Below are 21,969 nucleotides of genomic sequence, written 5' to 3'. Positions count from 1 at the left end.
CACCGGCATGCATCGCACTACCTAATCAGTTAGCGTGAGTGACCTAGCTATGTTTTAAGTTCATGGGAGGACATGTTAAAGGCAACCTATAAATACAACCCCACTGTCCACAGGGACTTGAGTATCTGGGGATTATGACTGACAGGTTATATTTCTCTGCTGCCGGTGAAATGAGTCAATTCAAGCCAGATTAGGTTATATTAAAGGCAGGTTTATTGGGAAGCTGCTCTTGGGTGGGCGAGTTCACTGGCCCCAGGGACCAAGGCCTGGGAAGTTGCCCTGGGGAAAAGTAGGGGTCAGAGAGGGTTGCAGAAAGAGAAAGAAGCATGTATACAGAGAGAGAAGAGGAGAAGAGAAAAACAGTAAGCAAGAAAGAGAAGGAGAGAAAGAGAGGAAGAGAGAAGAGAGAAAAGGAGAGAAGGGGAGAGAGATATGGGGGAGAGATGTGGAGGAGAGAGGGGGAGGGGGAGATGGAGAGGAAAAGGGACAGAGAGGGAGAAGGAAGGGGAGAGGGGGAGGGAAAGGGAGAATGGAGGCTTGAGAAAGCAGAAGGGACAATTGGCGTCTCACCGGAGCAGTGAGCACTCTGGCACTTAGGAGACACCAGTGGGTCAGAACTCAAGCCAGTTCCCATTCACGGAAGAGCGGAAGTGACTTCCTGACTGGGGTCTCGGCACAGAGTCCCAGCTCCTGAGCGCAACTGGGAGTAAATCCAGTTATCCAGGAATGGGGCAGATTCAGGGAACCTTCCTAAGTCAGGATCAGGTGAAGGTTGGCCAAGAAGAGAGAATGAGACGATACTTAACTTAGTTCTAGTGTAGCAATCCATGCCTTAGGTCAAAGAAACCGGTTCCCTTAGAGACCTTTTCAAAACTCTTCTGTCCTAGACACTAGGGATGTATGGTTGAGCTTCCTGGTGGGTACAAGCAGCACCTGATGAGAAAGGGACTGAGAACTCCTCAGGGCCTGGTAGCAACAGCCACCAGGAGCAAGACGGTAGTCACACCTCCTGGCACTCCGGGCACATTCGGGAGTTCTCCGGACTGGGAGTGACACTCGGTTTAAGAATGCAGACTGAGGTTCTTCCCAGGAAATCAAGGTGTTTTGAGTTCTTCCTGCCCAACCTGAGCCCCAGGAAACAATGTATTCAGTGGCCGTATGGATACTTCATGCCCTTGGAGAGTCAGAGTTTCTGCCCCAGAACATTATCTCCCCAGGAAGCAACCCTCTGCTCTCCAGACTTGACAGGGGCCTCAAAGAAGGCAGCTAGTGCTGAAGACCCTAACACGGACCTCCAGCATTCCCTAGAACAAAAGGTCCCCTACCGTCTGTATCATCTGCTCCTTCTCACGATAAGCAGTAGATTCCAGCCTTGATCTGCCACCGAGAGACATGTGTTTCCCTTCCCTGTAGGACTCTGGATGTGTTTTAAGGTATGTTCTGAAGAGCCTACCTCAGCATGGGACCCCAGCTCTCCTCTCTTAAGGAATGAGAACTTTGGAGTGACCCCAGTGACCTGTGTGTTAGCCAGCCGTGCAGGTGAATCAGTGCTAAACCATTCCCCTTGAATACTGGGAGATCTTAGATCAAAGGTCCATTGGTCAGGTGAGATCCTCAAGGTAAGATCCGCACCCCTCGGGGCTGTGAGTGTTATCTCCGGGCGCCAGCCATTCTACCTCTGCCTCATTGTTATTCTGTCCTCCCACAAGCTATGTCACAATCGGGAATGACCCTTAAGCACATAGTCCATCTGCCCAGGGCCAAGATGTCTTCAACTTGCAATTTGCATTGCTGTGGAATGTAAACCGGTCCCCCACCTGGTGTCCTTGAGTGACCCTTCTTGGGGCCAGCACTCATCTGGCTATTCAGCAGGAAAACACACAGAACTACTGCAGACTCCCCCAGACCTAAATCCTCTCTTCAATACTCTTCTAGTCACCAGGCCCCCAACGGGAATCAGTGTCCACATCTGCCTTCCTCTATCCTCTACAAGAAGGTGGGGGACCAACCAGACTTCCACAACCTAGACACGACCCTATGACACAGGGAGAGCATCCCCCTGAGTGTACAATACAAAATACTCCCATAGAGGAAATAATGTTGTAAGACCAGTTGGGGAGACATTTCTTCCAGGTCTCTCTTCCTCACTTCCTGAATCCATTTCACTCCTATCTTGTAGCCTCAGGATAAGGTGCCAGCCTGCCCTTGAGTAATCCCTAGATTCGTACAACCTCCTGCCGGCCAAGTTACACCTGCTGCTGGGTCAGGCAGGCTCACTCTCACCCTGGCGAGTGACACAGAAGTACAGCTAGTGAGTATAGCTTACCAACCATCCCTGTGAGCAAGCTTTCCAGGGACGCTTGTCTAAACTAGCATTTCCCCAAAAGGTCTTATTAATTAGCCAGTGGGGCAGAAGCCGGGAATAGCAGCTTTTGAAACAGTGTTGCCTCAGGATAAAAGGGCTTGCTAGCCTGGAAAGTTCACAACCTGAGTTTGATCTTTAGTACCCGTGTTAATGTAGGAGAGAGCCGGCTCTACAAAGCTGTCCTCTGATAATCACACACACACACACACACACACACACACACACACACACACACACACACACACACCAACCAGGCCATGGGTGCCCACACACAAGTGCACACATGCATGCATCTTCATGGGGACTCTTAGGGAACATTCATTGTTAAGCTCTCTGTAACTTTTTTTTTTTTTTTTTTTGGAGCTGGGGACCGAACCCAGGGCCTTGCGCTTCCTAGGTAAGCGCTCTACCACTGAGCTAAATCCCCAGCCCCAACTTATTTTTTTTTTTTACATTGTGTGTGTGTGTGTGTCTGTGTGTGTGTGTCTGTGTGTGTCTGTGTGTGTGTGTGTACATGTGTGAGCTGTCTGGTCAGAGGGCAACATTCAGGAATCAGGTCTCTCATTTCACCATTGTGGGTTCAGAGCATAGAACTCAAGTCACTAGGCTTGATGACTAAGCCTTCTCTGGGAGTGGGGAATTGGGGGGGGGGGGAATCTTCAGATGCTTTTGTCGAAAGGAATTTATGGCATCTGGGAGTGGAGCCGAGACCACCCCCAACCCTGCTCTTAAGTTCCAGCAGGTTAGAAGGGAACACTTGCTTATACCCACTACCTGAGAGCAAGGAAGGATTTTTTTTTTTTTTTAACCAAGAGACGGGGCATTACCAGCTAAACCCTAGGATTAAAATAGATGAGCTGAACTCTTAGTTCCAGGTGAGTGGCTGCTAGTCAGGTGACACAGCTGCTCCCGTCTCCAGGTGAAGCCACAGTGTCCCAGTATCAGGAGGTCTCATGTGCTCTGCCTTTCAAATCTGTGTAAGTCGCTAGGGCCAAGAACTCTTCAAGGTCAAACACCCCACCCAGACAAGTACCTCACAAAGCCAAGTACTGCACTGGGGGCCAGCTGTGGGAGGACAGGCACCCCACCATCCATGCATCCACGTGCCCTGGATGAGGGCTCAGTTAATTAACGCGAGCCGCCTCAGACTCACACAAACAACGGCTGTTTTCCTTAAACCATCAGATTCAATATTTACAAAAAAATTAAAAAGCCAATGCGTCGTCCTAAAACCATAAAACCAGCCGCACAGGCCACTGTGTGAGTCTCCCTTCTGCCCAGTAACAAGAAAACCTAAGTCGTGTGCCTTGCCCTTCAAAGCAGAATAGTAAAGATAGTAGAAAAATAAATAAAAATTGTAAAACAGAACTGTGTATTGCATCTGTCCCCCCTACCCCCCTTCTCCTGTAGTGGAACAAAGTCAAACGCTTTTTTTTTTTTTTTTTTTTTGGCCTGGGCTGGGCCCCCAGTGGCTGAGGCCCTGTAACTTTAAACCTGGCCTGAGGTCATCTTGTGATGCTGGCCAAACAGAATTCGGGGGCGGTCCTAGATCTCCGGGACCACCTGACGCCCACCCGCCCCCGCCCCCGTACTGGAGACATAAATTGCCGACTGTGCTGAGAAGTTGCCAGTTGCCAAGTTTGCTGTGCTTGCTCCCTCCGCTCGCATTGAAAGCCCGGGCACTCTCTGTCGCTGGGACTCTTGCTCACCGCTTGCCAGCCTCCTCCAGAGCTCTTCTCGGCTGGGCCTGTGGCTTCGAAGTTTTTTTGTTTTTTCATCTTTTCACAACCCACAAAAACCACTAGCTGCTGAGGCTCCAACGAGATCAAGATGTGGACCGCGCCAGTGTTGCTCTGGGTTTTGGGGAGCGTTTGGTTCTGGGACTCAGCGCAGGGAGGTAAGCGCCACGCCTGATTGGCAACCCCGCACTTGCTGATGGGGATGGAGGGAGGCGGGGGTTGCTTGGGCCTGGGATCTGGAGGTGCCGGGGAGAGCGGTGGGGCAGCTTAGATGGGGCTTAGAAGAGTCCCCGGGAACAGCCCAGTGGGTGTGGCAGTAGAATCGGGATCCACAGGTGATAGGAGTACAGAATGGCCCTTACCCCCCCCCGGGGGGGGGTCTAATGGTCCGGGATGGGAGGGTGACGCCAAGGGCGACTGGACTGGCCCAAAGAGCAGTGCGTTAGCGGAATGGTTAGTGTCTCTGAAAACTAGGGACAGGAGAGCATAGGTTAGAACTCGGGGTCACACCCTAACTGGGGACAGACCTGAAGAGTCTTCGCAAATTAGGGTGGTAGCTGGAAGGGGCGGTGAAATAGATTGAACCACAGCTTGAACCGCACACTGCTGCCTTTATAGCACCCTTGTTGTCTGCCTCGTTCTTTCTTCCTCCCCAAACCCCTGCACTGGAACCCAGGGCGTCCAGCCTGCTAGAACGCCACTGAATGTACCCCCCTAACCTGGAGGGTTGCTGTGAGCACTGAAGGGCATGTATTGAACTTGGCCAAGGACTCAAAGGCTGAATTAGTGTTAATAAAAGACCAGTGGAGCTTGAGCATGTAGTTCAGTTGGCCGAGTCCTTACTTTGCACGCATGACGCTCCCCTGTTCCATCCCCAGCAAGTATAAAAACCAGTATAGTGATGCTCAACTGTGTGATGGGAGCCTTTCAAGGGGCATGAGGGGTTTGAAACCGGCCCAGACTTTTAAGACCCTGACTAGAAAGAAACGGAATGGTGGGGACCACCATCAGATCCTCCTCTTCTGTCTTCCGTTCCTCTGTCTGCTGTGATGTATGGCTGGGATCTGGGACCGGTCCCCATTATTTTTATTTCTTGCCTGGACGTTTTAAGTTGTGTGTGTTTCGCTGGTGGAATCTAAGCTCTAACCTCGATCCCGGGGCCAAAGCATCATCTGACAGTGGCACTTGCTCAGTAAATACCGATTGAAGGCTCTAGCGGTCTTCGAAGGAGCGGTCTGTGTGAGATGGGTGGGCCTAGCTAGCCTAGGCTTCTATAATTCTCCACAGACAACACCTACCTAGTGTTAGGGAAATTATATAGAGTGCATTGGGTGGGGTTGTCTGCTTCAAAGAGACGAAGCTATTCTTTAATGGTGCTCGGGGCTATTCCCGGCAGTCCTATCTTTGAAACTTCTCCTCGCGCTAGGATATATATACAGTTCTGTATTTCGGTTCCATTTCCGCGGTGGCGAGACAGTGCACGTTAAGAACATGACTTTTCACTCACCAGCGCAAATCGAGGGGAGGCACCCACCCCAAACCACATCCTAGGAAAGCCAGAGGCTGGCTAACATCCTCCTAAGGCAGGGTAGAGTGCTCCTAAAATGTAGCTGGTATTTGGTCTTGTCTAGAAAGGCGTCATCCCTCAGTTATACCAGAAACTGCATAACAGAAGAAAGAGGCTTGGTAACGGGATGTCCAGAGGGACGGCCATGTGGCCAGTTGTTTGCAGGCTGCCCTGCTGCAAGGTTGAGCCTGCAGTGTTTTTGTCTGAGACTAATGAATATGGATGAGTAACTCCATTGAGTTAAGCTATTACTGGGGAGCCAGACCGGGGGTGATTGTGTCGGGGGGTGATTGTGGCGTGCTAATTCTTCTGTTACAGTCGTGCACCATACTGACTTATAATCCAACCCCCCTTGCAACCTCCGAAGTGGACTTTAACAAGGCCTGTGTCCTCTCATCTGGCATCGCCCTCCCCCCTTGCCCGGCCCCACCCTCACTCTGAACTTTCATCCAGAGCCGGTACCCCAGGACTTCCCCGTTAGACATTGCTTTTTATACAATTCCACAAGCTGCCGCTTGCCGCTAACCCACGGTGCTCTCGCTAACCCATGTGTGCTCTTTCCGGGACCAGTCAGAGCAGGATTAATCACGTGGCAAAGGAATCATCCTGTGATTTCCCTGAAGTTCTTGCCAGTTTCGGGGGCCCTGGAATCCTCACAAGCTGCTGAGAGCTTATGTGGCCAAGGAGGCCTTGAATAAAGCTGGTTCTGTTTGAGTTTCTGTGGGGGGAGCTGGGGCTTACGATCCCAAACCAAGTTCAGAGGGAGGGAAACGTCTAATGTGTGTAGAGCAGCAGAGGGCTGAGTGTAGCCACAACCAACAAGAAAGACAAAACACAGCCCACCATTGACTTGGCACTGGGACACGGACAGACCCAAGTCTTGAGGGAGAATGGCCCCGACTAGTGGGCGGGACACCCCCACCTCTTTGCCTTTCCATCCCCCACCACATTCTAGGAATGTCACAGCTTACCTCATTTAATCCCTACCACTCCTGTAAATTATACCCTCTTAACTCAGAAGCTGCTGGGACCGTGATTTAGAAAGTAAGTCAAGCCTTTTACTATGATTGACCTTAAGGGGAAAAAAAAAGATGACTGAACTTGATACTGCAGATGGAGTTCACTTGCAAACATGAATTAAAAAAAAATTACACACTCCCTATACTAGAATGGATTTGGCATGGTGCATTAAAATAGATTGCTTTATAAATTGTCCCGGCAGGCGGGCTCTAGGGTGCGGCCTGTTGCTGGGTGTAGGAAAGCACCCAGCCGAGAGACTGTGCTCCACCATGCTCCACCGTCCTTGCCAACCAAGAAGGAGCCTGTGCTCTGGCTTATCTGAATTTTTGTCATGTTTCTGGCCTCTGAGAGCAGGCGTTCCAGGTTACGGCTTGTGGAAGTATTTTGGGGGAGGTTAAGGAGGAAGCAAACGCAAATACCAGTTTGGCCAGGAACCCTGCAGAGGATCCCCAGCCCAACCCACCTCCCAAGGAAGCTCTGATAGCCTCAAATCTCAGGAAAGAAGCCTGTGTGGTCTTGTTAGAAGAGGGTCCAATGATTTCGGGGAGGTCGAGATAAGAGGCTGTTTGTAGGGTTCCTGTGGGGTACACAACAGATAAAGCTTCTCTCGCCTGCAATGTTAAGTACTTTCTCAATAGAGTTCTTGAAGTGTGTGTGTGAGTGTGTGTGTGTGTGTGTGTGTGTGTGTGTGTGTGTGTGTATCAAGTCTATCTTTCTCAATTACTCCGCGCCATAGTTTTTGAGACTGGAGTTCACTGATCACTAGACTTACTGGGCAGTTGCCCTTAGGGATCTGGTTGCCTCAGCCTCCCCAGTGTTGAGGTAACAGAAGCTTCTGCCCTGCTTTGCATGTGAGTGAGGGCTGGGGCTCAGATGTTCATGTTTGTGTGGAGAGCAGTTTCACGGACAGCCAACTTTCCCGCCCCTGGGATGTTCTGGGAAAAGAAAGTTGATTAGACTTTTCATCCAAGATCTAATGTAGGATAGAGCCAGGTTAGGAAACAGCTGACATTCGGCCAAGTTCATCCAGGGCAGGAAATGGAGGTGGCTGTTTCCTCCCACATGTCTAACCACAGCGCCTGGCTGTCCATCATCCCAGACCGTTCATGGCCATCCAGGTGGGGAAACTCTTGAACATCAACAGAAAGAGTAGACCAGGGTTGGAGTAGCCAGCATGACAACGTGAGTTTGGTTCCTAGAACCCATGTGAAAATGCCTTGCTTACTGAAGCAAGGGTTACCGTTCTGGGAATGCAGAGATAGCCATATTCCTGAGGCTCTCGGACCAGCCAGTCTAGCTCAGTCAGCAAGCTCCCAGCCATTGAGCTACCCTGTCTCAAACAATAGAGTTCCCCGGGGAATGTTAACCTGAGGTTATCATTTGGACACACACGCATGGTCATGCTCAGGGGTGGGGTACGTCTGCACTTGTGTCTGGTCCAGTGACTTTGCCTGAGAGAACCGTCTGTATTTGGCGACGAGTCAGGCTAAATTCAGAGGGAGGCTTTGGACCTTGGGCAGCTGATCACTTAGGTGGAGAAACAGAAGACAATCGTGGTTGAAGCAAGGCAAAACGGAAGCAGTTTCAAAAGCAAAAACCTACACAACAGACAGTTGCCTTTCTAGGTGAGGACGAGCTTGTGGCTTCTATTCGGAAGGCCAAAGATGACAGAAGTGCCTGATGGGAGGTATGGGCGGTTGGTGCCGCATTGCTCCATCTAAGAGAGCCCCTGTCATGTTGACAGGGTGCGGGGGAATGCCAAGGAAGCCAGGGAAGGAGGATGGTACAAAAGTCGTAAAGAGTACTGCGGTGAGGAGGGTATTCCCAGAGTCCATGAGGGAAAATAAAAGAGCAAGCGAAGCAGTAAGTCAGAGGAGTGCAGGGGAGGGGGGGGGGAGGAAGGTGGGGAGAGAGGGAGAGAGGGAGGGGAGGGAAAAGAGGGAGGGGGAGAGAGGGAAGGGGGGGAAAAGAGGGAGGAAGTAAGAGGGAGAGAAGTAACAGTGTTTGTTGACAGAAAGCTGTCCCGCCCAAGGAATTTGCTTATTTGACAAATATTTATTGAGTTCTTGCTGTGTGTTCAAGCACTGGAGTATGGCACTATCCTGCTTTGAGCTCCTACAGGGAAGTCTTGGCAGCCTTGGGGATTCTGACCTCAGTTAGGGCGGGTCCCCGAGAATTAGAGAGCTTTAATCCCTTGATCTGGAAACACATTCCATCCAATGCCTTTGTTCTTCCGGAGACCAATCATCTCTGGAACCCTTTTCAGCTGGGGAGGGCCTGTCGCAGGGAGCTAATATGTACACAGTGCAGAAGAGTGTATCTCCTTTGTGGAGGGCAGGGAGAAAAATGCCTATATTGTCAGACTTTATCATTTTTCTTTTTTTAAAAAGATTTATTTATATGAATGCACTGTGACTTTCTTCAGACACACCAGAAGAGGGCATCAGAGCGCGTTACAGATGGTTGTGGGCCACCGTGTGGTTGCTGGGATTTGAACTCAGGACCTCTGGAAGGGCAGTCAGTGCTCTTAACCGCTGAGCCACCTCCCCAACCCCTTTATCTTTTCTCTAAGATTTTTTTTTTAATTATGTGTGTTCATACCAGTCTATGTCAGTATGTACACATGAGTACAGGTGCCCACAGGAGCCAAAAAATGTCCGACCCACTCAGGAGATGGAGTTAACTGAGAAGCCTGAGCAGCCCTGAGTGGGTGCTGGGAACAAAGGTTCAGAAGTGTAGTATAAGCTCTCAACCACTGAGCTATGTCTCCGCCCTGCCACCTGGTTTCTTTGAGACAGGCTCTCATCTCTCACAGGTCTGCACCTTGTCAGGTACAGCTGGCTGAGTGGCCAGCAAGCCCTAGAAGGCCATCTTGTTCCTTCCTTCTTTCTCCTCAGCACCTCAAATCACACACAGTCACACCCAGTCTGGGTGGTTCTGGGGACCCAACAGCTTTCCATCTGTGGCGATTTGAATGAAAACGGGCATATATTTGAGTGCCTGTCCCACAGTTGGTGGGACTGTTTGTGAAGAATTAGGAGGCAAGTTACCAGAGGAGTGTTACAGGGTACAGGGTAGGGGTGGATGGACTTTGAGGTTTCAAAAGTCACACAATTCTGTCTCCCTCTCCCTCTCCCTCTCTCCCTCTCCCTCTCCCTCTCTCCCTCTCCCTCTCCCTCTCTCCCTCTCCCTCTCTCCCTTTCCCTCTCTCTCTCTCTCTCTCTCTCTCTCTCTCTCTCTCTCTCCTTCTTTCTGTGTGTGTCTCCCTGTCTCTTCCTCTCTCCTCCTACTTGAGGTTAAGGTACAAGCTCTGAGATGGCTCAGAGGTAAAGAGCACTGGCTGCTTTTCCAGAGGTCCTGAGTCCAATTCCCAGCCACCAGGTGGTAGCTTCTAACCATCTATAATGAGATCTGGTGCCCTCCTCTGGCCTGTAAGTAGTAATAAATAAATCTTAAAAAACAAAAAACAAAAAAACAAAAAAACAAAAAAAACTAAGATCCAAGCTCTCAGCTATTCTCCATTGCTGCCCTGCTTTCTACCATGATGGATGGTCATGAGTCAGTCTCTGTACGGTAAGCCCCAAATAAACTCTTTCCTCTACAGACCGTTGCTATGGCCATGGCGACTTCACAGCATAGAATGCTTGCAAGGCAAACACTTTACTGGCTGAGCTAAGCCAATTCCCCAGACGCCTGTGTCTCATTCTTAATGCCCCTTGGTTCCTGGCATCTTGTGAGACCAACTCTTGGAGAGCGTCCTGACGTGAGCCTATCTCTCCAAAGTAAGAGGAAATGTGAAGCTGTAAAGCCACGCCCTAGATTCCAGATGGGAGGGGCTAACTCCGCTGTAGCTTTTACCATTGGCTGAACTAGAGTGTGCCAGCCACTCAAAAGCCCTGTTTCATTCAGTCCTCACAGCACAACTACAGGCTATTTACAACTAATGGAGGAGTTAAGAGGCTCAGTTTGGTTCAGACAAAGCCAGTCATCAGGCAGCAATGACCTTGAATTCAAGCGTCGATGTATATATACCAAGAGCACACATTCTGGGCACACATCCTCAGCCACCTATCTAAATGGCCACCAGTGCTTTTAGCCACTACCCAGGCGCCATGGTTGGCTCCCTGCTGCCATGCTCCTTGTAATGATAGCAGTGGATTCTAAGCCTCTGAAGTCCTAAACCTCTAAATGAACTGTTTTCTTTCATAAGTCGCTTTGGTCACGGCGATTTGTCACAGAGATAGAAAAGTAACCAAGATAGGGGGAAAGGATGATTGATAGGTATGGGCATGTAACTCAAAGGCATGAGTTGTAGCGTCCCGTAGCTCATCCGGAATAGCTTTGACAACACACAAGTGCGTATGCTGACCCAGCCAGTAGAGAGGACGTTGAATGTTCTGACCGAAGTGATACGGGTTGGAGGTGATGGAAGCCAGCAGTCAGTCCGGCGCTGGTCCTTACATACAGTAGGAAAGTATTGAAATGTTGAATGTACCCTACAGATGTTTGTTGTTCTTGTTCTTGCTTCTCAAATTTTATTTTTTAAAAAGAATTTCATTCATGAGTACTGTATCCATATTATTGCCACCTTCCCTCTTTTTTTTTTTTTTTCCTTTTTTACGAAGCTGGGGACCGAACCCAGGGCCTTGCGCTTGCTAGGCAAGCGCTCTACCACTGAGCTAAATCCCCAACCCCTACCTTCCGTCTTTTTAATGCGCTCGCGCGCATGCGTGTGTGTGTGTGTGTGTGTGTGTGTGTGTGTGTGTGTGTGTGTGTGTGTACCGGAAAAGTACATCAGACTTCCGTAATGGAGTTACAAGAGGTTATGAGTCACCTGACAGGGGGAGCGCTGAGAAGCAAAACTGGTCTCTGGAAAAGAGCTACCAAGTGCTCTAAATTGCTGAGCCATCTCCCCACCCCCATCCCATGCCCTGTTTTTGTTGTCTGTTTACTTTTGTTTTTGGAAACAAGGCCTTCTACATTCAGGCTGGCCTCAAGGTCACTTTGTAGCCAAAGAGGACCTCAGAGTCCTGCCTTCATCTCCTGAGCACTGGGATTGTAGGTGTATGCCTCGGTGGCCAGTTTATGAGGTGCTGGTCATGGTTTGTTCATGCTAACTAAGCAAGCACGCTACAACTGAGACAGGTGCCCAGCCTGAATTGTTCTTGAATTGAAAAACAAATGTCTATACCATGACCCCCCAAAACCCCCTGCCCCCCTCCTCTATCTCTTTCTCTCCTCTCGTGTGTGATCACTTTAATGAGTGGGGGTGGGGATCTCTAATAGACCTGACTTACCTTTCCTTTCCCTAACGACCAATGAATTTGAACACCTCCTCAGGCTGAATATCTTGGGATTGTTCAAATTTTAAATATTTTAAATTGAGATGTCTTCGGGTATTTTTTGCTTTTTTTGTCAAGTAAGAAATTAAAGTTATTATCTAATATACACACATATGAGAAAAAGAGGGGCCTGGGGTTGGAGTCGTTTTTTAAAAAATTATGTCAAGGGCTGGAGAGATGGCTCAGTGGGTAAGAGCACTGACTGCTCTTCCAGAGGTCCTGAGTTCAATTCCCAACAACCACATGGTGGCTCACAACCATCTGTAATGGGATCTGAAACCCTCTTCTGGTGTGTCTGAGGACAGTGAATAAATAAAACCTTTATTTGAAAACAAATTATGTCAAATGATTATGAATAAATTGTTTGCATATTCCCACTGAAACAGGAAAAAAATTATTAAATGTTAGCATCTGGGTAGATCAATTCAAGTCTGTAGTTTCTTCTCTGAATATTAACTCCTTTCTGCGCATTTTGACCTGTAACATTTTCATTATCAATAAGTAATACCATTACATTTTTTTCATTTTCAGAAGTATTTTAGGATTTTATTTATTTGTAATGTATGTTGCTGTTTTGCCTGCATTGTATGTCTGTATGAAGATGATGCCAGATCTTTTTTTTTTTTTAAAGACTTATTTATTACATATAAGTACACTGTAGCTGTCTTTAGATACACCAGAAGATGGTATCAGATCTCGTTACAGATGGTTGTGAGCCACCATGTGGTTGCTGGGAATTGAACTCAGGTCCTCTGGAAGAGCACTTGGTGCTCTTAACCGCTGAGCCATCTCTCCAGCCCATGATGCCAGATCTTTAGGAGCTGGAGTTTAGACAGTTGTGAGCTGCTGTGTGGGTGCTGGGAATTGAACCCAGGTCCTCTGGAAGAGTAGCCGGTGATATTAACTGCTGAGTCATCTCTCCAGCCCAAGTAATGCCTTTATTTTGTTCAAAATTATGTAGATTGTTTTTAGTTGTGAGACATGAAATTTTAAGTGTTTTAAATGGGGGCTGGGGAAACAGCATGAGGACTAAATGCTTGCTGTGAAAAGATGAGGACCTGAGTTCAACTCCCCAGCGCCCACGTGAAAAGCTGAGGGTGGCCACGTGTTCACACACAGGCACTTATAACTCTGGTGCTGTGTGTGGAAGGTGGAGACAGGTGGCTCTCCCGGGTTTGCTGTTTGCCAGGCTCACTCCAGGTCCAGTGAGAGAATGAGGCAAAAGTGATGGGACGGGATACCTGATCCCTCCTCAGACCTACATGGGCACCCATGGGTCATACATCACACCTGCCACACATACATACACCTTAAAATTTATAAATGCTGAACCCAGAGAGATGGCTCAGTGGTTTAGAGCACTGACTGTTCTTCCAGAGGTCCTGAGTTCAATTCCCAGCAACCACATGGTTGGTGGCTCACAACCATCTGTAATGGCATCTGATGCCCTCTTCCGGTGTGTCTGAAGACAGCTACAGTGTACTTATATCCATTAAATAAAAAAAATAAATCTTTAAAAAAATGTGAATGTTAAGAGAAAAAGCTTTCGAAGTGTTCCTGTGGCTTTCACTTTAATAAAAGAAGTAATTTTTTAAATGGGATTTTTTTAACTCGTTGGTTAAAATTATACTTTAACAATTTTAGATACTATAAGGAGTGGTGCTTTTAATGCTAGCACTTGGGAAGAAGAGGCAAGCATATCTCTCTGTGTGGTCCAAGTCAGCCTGGACAAAGTATTAAAGCCCATTTTCAAAACACAAAACAACAACACTGTGTGTGTGTGTGTGTGTGTGTGTGTGTGTGTGTGTGTGTGTGTGATTGATTGATTGATTGATTGATTGATTTAAATACTGGACTATTATTGGCTAGCTGAAGCTTCCCTCCTGTGAATTGGCCCATCTTGTTATTTTATGTTACTGTGTTCATTAGAGCAAACTCTTTAAGAGCGTGAAGTCTGCTCTGTCTCCTTTTCTGCTTCTGCTGTTGATTGGTATTAATGTTGAGAGTCGCTGCTACCCTGAGCTGCAAAGATTGACTCTTCCATCGAATGGTTTAATTCTGACAGCAGTTAGTTAGGCTTTGATGCCCTTGCAGTGAACTCTTCAGTTGTTCTAGAACCTTCTGAGATGGGAAGGTAACTCTCCCCCCCACTGAATTATCATGGTGCCTTTGCCCTAAATCAACTGCCGGTGAGCATAAAGGCTTCTCTCTGGGCTCTCCACTGTATTCTATTGGCTCCCATGCTCGCTCTCATGCCAAATCTGCTGGTCATTTGTAAAAATGTTTTTCCGCTGCTGGGAATTAAAACACAGGCCATCCACATGCTCTGCTACTAAGCTCTCGGTTCCAAGTCTGTTTATATTTAATCATTTTCCTGAGCTAGGACTCTCTCGGCAGCATTTGCTGGCCTTGAATTTCCTGGGCTTAGGAGATGTTCCTGCTGGGCCCACAGGATAATCAGCCTTGTCCAGCGGTAGTCAGCCTCGGTTTCTGCAGGTTGTCTCACGTTTAGAAGTCAGAGTACATGAGGCCTTCCTACCTTGTCCTTTATCGGGACTGCTGGTGTGTGGCTCAGGGGTAGGCCATTTGCCTGGCAAGGGGGAGGCCCCGTGTAAAGCATCTGGTCAGACTAGGCAGCCATCTGTCAAGAGACAAAGAGCACAGATGTGGTATTATCCAAACCTTTCGGTAAGAAAGTCAATAAAAGAAAGTGTGGAGCCGGAGAGAGAGCACTTCCTGCTTTTGCAGAGGACCGGGTTCCCACCTGAACTTCTGGGTCTGGATCTGATGGCCTCTTCTGACGTCTGACAGCATCAGGCACGTGTACTCATGCTCTCGAAGTAAGAATAAATCTTTGGGGTTGGGCATTTAGCTCAGTGGTAGAGCGCTTGCCTAGCAAGCGCAAGGCCCTGGGTTCGGTCCCCAGCTTCAAAAAAAGAATAAATCTTTAAAAGAAGGCAGACGCCATGGTCCAGTCCATGACCAGATACCTGACTGAAAGCAACTTAGGGGAGGAAGGGTTTACTCTGCCTCTTGGTTTGAGAGTGTCCAACACAGGACAGGAGTGTGAGGTAGCCGGCCACACGGACAGTCACGGAGCAGAGAGGGAGGGATGCTGGTGCACAGTTTCCTTCCTCCTGTGCCCTTTTTATTCAGTCTGGACCCACCGCACACATCTTCTCTTCTGGGCTACACCGCTCTATAAACAGACACACCTAAGGTATGTCTCCTGCTTGACTTTACATCCAGTCAGACAATGACCCCGCCCACCACCGATGTCCGTTATCTGTGGAAATCAGGTGGGGTAGGTGAAAGGTGAGCAGTGAGTTGCTGAGCAAATGCTTGCATCTCCGTGTTAGACTCCGAGGTGATGGAAGATATGTGGACATGTGGAAGCCAGTGTGCTGAGAGGATGCTTGAGTTCCCCACAAGCAAGACAAAGGGAGAGAGACAGCAAGGGGAGTTCTGAAGAGACCCTACTAGCCAATAGCAGCCTTTAAAAATTACATCTACCAAGCAAGGGCTGAGACGGACTTCAGTCACAGATGGTTGCCTAGCATACACTGGGTTTGCCTCCCTGGCCCTATGAAAACCAAATCAAGATTTTCCTAAAGCAACACGGAAATCTCCCAAGAGGCAGCTTTCAAACCAGGCTGAGGATCAAGGCCAAGGACGGCCACAGGCTTCCCTGTGCTCGAGGCTGGGCTGTCTGCCTGGCAGGTCAGATCTGAAGGGGCTCATCTTCCACTCTTTTGAAATCCCAGCCACTCAGCTGAGAGCCCTGACTAATCAAGAGCTCAGACTCTTGCTCGGTTCCCGGCAGAAGGCAAGTGCTTTCCACCAGCTGTGATGTGATAGTCAGAGTAGCACCCCTCAAACATCCTATGAGCTTACCGCTCTTCCCCAGAAGGTAGACTTTCGTGCATGCCTCCGGCTTCTGCTGAGTTCCAGAAAAAAATTCTTAGGAGGTATGATTCCTGCCCACGAAACTGAGAATTCATTTCCCCCTTTCCAGGAAAACTATCTGCTCTTAGTCAAGAGGAAAAAAAAAAAGTGGTCTCCCCTAGTTGAGTTGAGTAATTCTGATGAAAGCTGGGCTCAGCTGTTTCTGTCTCACTGCTGAGGAATTCGGGGTGAGCAGGACATTGATTCACTTCCTGGAGCCCTAAAATGTGTAGCTGTTATTCATCTACTCTTTCTGTGTCACCCTCCGGCTGTGAGGGTGACTGGGCAGCAAACTCAGCAGAACAGCAGGTGGCCTAAAAGAAGGCTTTAGAGGGGGTTGGGGATTTAGCTCAGTGGTAGAGCGCTTGCCTAGCAAGCTCAAGGCCCTGGGTTCGGTCCCCAGCTCCGGAAAAAAAGAAGAAAAAAAAAAAAAAAAAAGAAGAAGGCTTTAGGATCGAGTAAGGAGGAAGTAGTGAAGGGCTCACTGTGGCCGAGCCCCAGGCTAATTCATGGAGACATTTCCTCCTGGCTTCCCTGTAGACAGAGGGGCTTTCCCCTGGGCAATGGGTGAAGGTTGGGGTGGGCAACAGTGGTGTCGGGAGATGGACCTTGGCAGCCTAGCTTCTAGTTCCTCTGGAAGCCATCCATGGTCAGCCGTGTACCCAGCCTTTTCCTTAAAGGGTAGAGGCTTGGGGATGGGGAGATGGCTGTGTTGGTAAAGTGCTTGTCTTGCAGGTGTGAGAACCTAAGGCCACCCCAGCACCCCCACAAAAAGCCACAAAAAAGCATGGTGGCAAGAGCTTGCGATCTTAGTGCTGGGGAGGCAAAGAAAGGAGGATTTCCCTGGGTGGAGCTCACCAGCCAGCCCACTGGGCAAAATCAGCAGACTCTGGGTCCTAGAGAGACATCGTCTCAGAGAACCAAGGTGAGCGACTTCAAGGAAGTGTATCTGAGGTTGACCTCTGGCCTCCACATACATGTGCACACACATGCTCAAACACCTGCCCCTCGTGTGCTCACACATGTGTCTGAACATCCAAGGATGGACAGGGTGGGTGGAGGGGAAGGAAGGAGAGAGACAGAGAAGGGGGAGCCTTCAAGGAGTGAGGCCAGAGAGACCCAGAGACATCGTGGTTAAGAGTGTACTTTGCGGGGTTGGGGATTTAGCTCAGTGGTAGAGCGCTTGCCTAGGAAGTGCAAGGCCCTGGGTTCGGTCCCCAGCTCCGAAAAAAAGAACCAAAAAAAAAAAAAAAAAAAAAGAGTGTACTTTGCACTCTGATGGCTCCTGACCTCTAACCCGCCATTGCCACCTGCTCACTGAGCTGATGGCCCCCTAACTTTCCACCTCACCATCCTCCTGAAAAGCAGGGGATGGTACATGTTGCAAGATTTTTTTAAAGACCTCAGGGGGAAAGAAGTAAGTTTTATTCATTCTCATGTAAACTCAGTCAGAAGCAGCTATTTGTCAACATCTCAACGCCTGGACCCTTCTGAGGGGAGAGGAACCAGGTGTGCATGGGTGGCCTGGAGTATCCTGCCCTCCTCTTGCCCAGTCCCTGACTTCAAGCAGTCAGAGTGAAAAGGGGGAGTCCTTAACAGCCAATGGCCTGCTCTCTTTTCTGTTTTCTCTTCCCTTCCTTCTCCTCCTCCTCCTCCTCCTCCTCCTCCTCCTCCTCTTCTTCCTTTTCCTCCTCTTCTTCCTCTTCCTCCTCTTCCTCCTCCTCCTCCTCCTCCTCCTCCTCCCATTCCTTCTCTTCAACAGAATATGTCATACTCGGGAACTTTCTGCTTCAGTCTTTCAAGTGCTGAGATTACAGCGCTGTGTCATTACCACCCCTGTCCTCTCACCCCTGCCACAGCTGTCTTTTTTTTTTTTTCTTTCTCACTCCCTGTCTTTCCTTTGACTCTAGGCATTGATCCCAGGGCCCCTGTATGGTAACCCTGTACTCTACCACTGAGCCACACCCCTGCACTTTCTTCACTGCTCTGGTCCTGCTACAAAAACTTGCAAAAGCTGCTTCCAGCTTTTATTTAGGAGGTGACCTGCAGCTAGCCAGAGGTCAAAAGAAACCTTTGAGCATCATGTAAGATCATGGGAACAGGCTCCTAACGTTTGCATGCAAAGATTTCCTCAGAGGCGCTAGGAGCCTGGCTGTGCTCACCCCAGTTCTGACACCCCTCTCTTAAATGCACATGTTACAAGGGTTGGGGATTTAGCTCAGTGGTAGAGCGCTTGCCTAGCAACCGCAAGGCCCTGGGTTCGGTCCCCAGCTCCGAAAAAAAAAAAAAAGAAAAAAAATGCACATGTTACCTGCTAGCAGCAGCATGCTGCCTGAGAGCCGTGTCCCATCTCATCTACCAAGCTTGATCTACAGCTTGACAGAACCTGTGACAGAGAGTGACAGGCAGGGCCACAGAGTTCATCCTCACTGGTGAGTTGTTCTGTGTCCTGTCATGCTTACCCTACCGTAGGGAAACATGCTCACCAGCTCTGCAGTGAAAGCCAGTGTACAGTGGGAGGGTGACAATTCCAAGGAGTAATATACCTACCTGCCCATCAGTCAGTCACTCAACAAATGCCTCGCAGGCACCTGCTGTGGCTCCAGATGCTGGCAGTATGTTAGGGCGTACCATGCTCTCCCAGAGGAAAACAAGTGAAGGCATTTCTGTGGGTGCCTCAGGGTGGCAGGGCCAAGCCTTCCGAGGGTGTTGTGTACATTAGTAAAGAGTTCTTTAGTCCCGGTGAATTGGTACACAAGCCTCTAATCTCAGTGCTTGGAAGTCGGTGGCAAGGAGGATCAAGAATTCAGGAGTAGACTGTACTATATACACAGTGAGAGCTTGTCTCAAAAATGCAGAGGGGGCTGGAGATGGAGAGATAGCTCAGTGGGTAGAGTGCGTTTGGTGTGCAAGGACAGGGACCTGAGTTCAAGCGGCAGAATTCATGTAAAACATGAACACTGTCAGGCGTGGTGATGCAAGTTCATCATTCAGAGTCAGGAGGAAGAAACCGGCAGATCTCCAGGGTTTCCTGGCTTGCCAGCTTGGTGGAATTGGCAAGTTCCCATCCAATGAGAGACCCTGTCTCAAAGACTAAAGTAGATAGCACCCTGAAGAACAATGCTGAGGTTGTTCTGATACAGACAGACAGACAAACACACACACACACACACACACACACACACACACACACACACACACACAGAGGACACAAGTACAGACTCTCAAAGCAGAGAGGATGTTTTCCATCGCTGGTCTCTCGATCAGCTAACCAATTAGCCAAAAATTGAAGAGACATTTAAAAAAAGAAGCCTTGGCCACACCCAGCAGCTACCAGGTGTTGAGGACCGCAGCTTGTTGGGATGGCTTTTCTTACCAGCAGAGCATTATAAATGACTGCTATTGCAGCTGTATTTCCAAAGAATGACTCCAACACAAGGCCAAAAGCAGGGCCACCCCACCCCACAGACACTGAGGATCAAAGCCATAGTAGGCAGAAGGGAGCTCCAGGCTCCCTCCTTGTTGTAGAAACCCACATCCGGGTAGCTGAGGGAAGAGGCAAGGGCTCCTGGGTCAGCAGGTGGTCAGCAGGGCTGACACCTCTACAGCATGAGGTGTATTTATTTTGGGACTTGTGGGGACAATTCGGGACACGATAGGGAAATAAGATGTAAAAGTCTCTACCAGGGAAAAGGGACAGAATAGAGGATGTGTTTCTCAAATGCATTCTCTATGTGTGATGTATGTAAGTGTTCTTATGGATGTGTACACTCACTGTGTATGCCCGTGTGGAGGCCGAACACACATGTCAGTTTCTTTCCTGGATATTCCCTCCCCCCTTTATTTTTTAATTACACACGAGTGAAGGTGTCCTTAGAGTTAGAGTCGGATCCCCTAGAGCTGGAGTTTCTGGCATTTGTGAGTTTCCTGACCTGGATGCTGAGATCCAAACTTCGGTTGCTCTCTCTAACCACTGAGCCATCTCTCCAGCCCCTCCACTTGAACTTGGAGCTCACTGATTGGCTAGACCAGTGCTTCGATTACAGGCACACAGCAACACTGGCTTTGCACATGGGTTCTGAGGTCTTCACGGGTAAGTGACAAAGCATGGTACTAAATGAGACACACACACACACACACACACACACACACACACACACACCCAGGTCTGGACTTAATTTGTTCTAAATGGTTATTTATGGTGGGGAGGGGCAGATGGATGCTGACAGTGGACCTGTGGAGGTCACAGGAAGCTTTCTCCGGAGCCGGGTCTCACCTTCACTATGAGGCCCTAGGGGTGAAGTCGTGTCTTGATCACAAAGTTCCTGTATCCACTGAGCCATCCCACTAACCCAGGGGACTTGTTTATCCTAATTAAAAACCTCAGGCTAGCTTAGGAAGCGATGGGTGCCACCATGGCATCTCTGAGCATACATGACATTGTGCTTTGTCCTGCTCCTCCCCACTGTCCCCCCACCCCCTCCCGCAGCTCCTCCCCCCACAGTTTGTTCCTCTTCAGCTCTCCTTATTAACTGTTTCGTTACTGTATTTTCCACCACCCCTAGGATCTTCCCTTCCCCTCATGACTCTTTCTAGTTTCGTGATTACACATAAACACACACACACGCACGCACGCACGCACGCACATGCATGCACACACGCACGTGTATTTAAATCGAGGTCCTGCCTCTGTATCTTTCTGAGGCTGGTTTATTTCCCTAATCGAAATGACCGCCAGTGGAAAAGGAACTTCATTTTTTTTTTTTTATTGTTTGTGGTGTTCGTGGGCGGTTGTTTTGGTTTGATTTGTTTTTGTTTAAGACAGGCTCTTCCTGTGTAGCCCTGTGTAGTAGACTAAACTCAAGCTCTGGATCCTCCTGCTTCTGCCTCTACAATTTGGGGGTCACAGGCAGGTACCTCCAAGGCCACTGATAAATGCCTTCCGATGACAGCACTTTGGGATTCAATTGGCTTTGGATGGACAGAACTTTTGAATTGTTTAAGCAGGATTATTTTAATAAGCCTGTGTTTCATAGGTGTCTGTCTGTCTGTTTGTTTGTTTGTTTGTTTGTTTAGAAACAGAATCTTTCCTGTGTAGCCTGGGCTGCCTAGAACTCCTTATGTTTGAGTCCAAGCTTCTGGAGTGTGGGGATTATAGGTGTCCTCTACCTGGCAGGCCTAGTTTTCAAATCTTTTTTACAGATTTTTTTTTCTCCAGATCTTTTCAAAGTCATCTCTCTATCCTGAATGTAACTGGGAACACATTACTTTGTTGTTGTTGTTGCTTGGCCTACAGTTTCTCTTAATACAAAAGCGGAACTTGCTAGGATTTCTTTCCTTTACAAGCATTCTATTTTTTTTTTTTTTGTTTTGTTTTCAGTAAAACCATTTCAAAACTATTTAATCACCAGTACTCAAAGGCACATCTGTGCGTTGAGGTATGGGCCAACCTAGAAGGACAAAACCAGCCTTATGCATGTGAGAACACCGTAGCTGTCATCAGAAACAGCAGAAAAGGGGCATCAGATGGTTGTGAGCCACCACCTCGCTGCTGGGAATTGAACTCAGGACCTCAGTGTTCTTACCCGATGATCATCTCCGGCCCACTCCTGACTTTTTTTTTTAATCTTTTTAAAAATCATCTCTACCATTTCAAGATTGGTCAGATTCTAAAGTCACAGGCTGATCACCTGGAGCTGAGTAGACAGACGGGTGAGATGGCTTTCAGGAATGTAGGTCAGGAGTTGTGGTGGCAACCCACGCCTTCAACTCGAGTACTACTTGGGTGTGGAACGCAGGTGGAGTTTGACTCGTCTACAGAGCAAGTTCTGGAACAGTCAGAGCTGCACAGGGAAACCCTGTCTGGGAGGTTTGGGGGGATGGGCGAAGGTGCTGGCTGCTAATTCGCTTGCCCGAGGACCTGAGTTTGATCTCTGAGATCTGCACTGTAGAAGGAGAAACTGACTCCCACAGGTTATCTTTTGATGCCCA

The 21,969-nt window shown here is 48.8% G+C and overlaps 1 protein-coding gene across 2 annotated transcripts in view; it reads left to right on the top strand.

Moving 5' to 3' along the window:
• Window positions 1–3,805: 3,805 nt before the first annotated feature.
• The window catches only part of Pdpn (podoplanin), a 34,118-nt gene continuing 15,954 nt past the window's right edge, over window positions 3,806–21,969 (top strand). The window contains exon 1 of one of the 2 annotated variants that reach the window (XM_006239338.5): window positions 3,806–4,262. In XM_006239338.5, coding sequence (XP_006239400.1) covers window positions 4,196–4,262 — 67 coding nt within the window. In that variant the 5' untranslated portion in view covers window positions 3,806–4,195. The remainder of the gene's footprint in view (window positions 4,263–21,969) is intronic. The other variant, NM_019358.2, reaches the window with a different exon arrangement.

The sequence above is a fragment of the Rattus norvegicus genome, chromosome 5, assembly GCF_036323735.1.
Source record: "Rattus norvegicus strain BN/NHsdMcwi chromosome 5, GRCr8, whole genome shotgun sequence".
NCBI lineage: Eukaryota > Metazoa > Chordata > Mammalia > Rodentia > Muridae > Rattus > Rattus norvegicus.
This window is presented reverse-complemented; position numbering and strand designations above follow the sequence as displayed.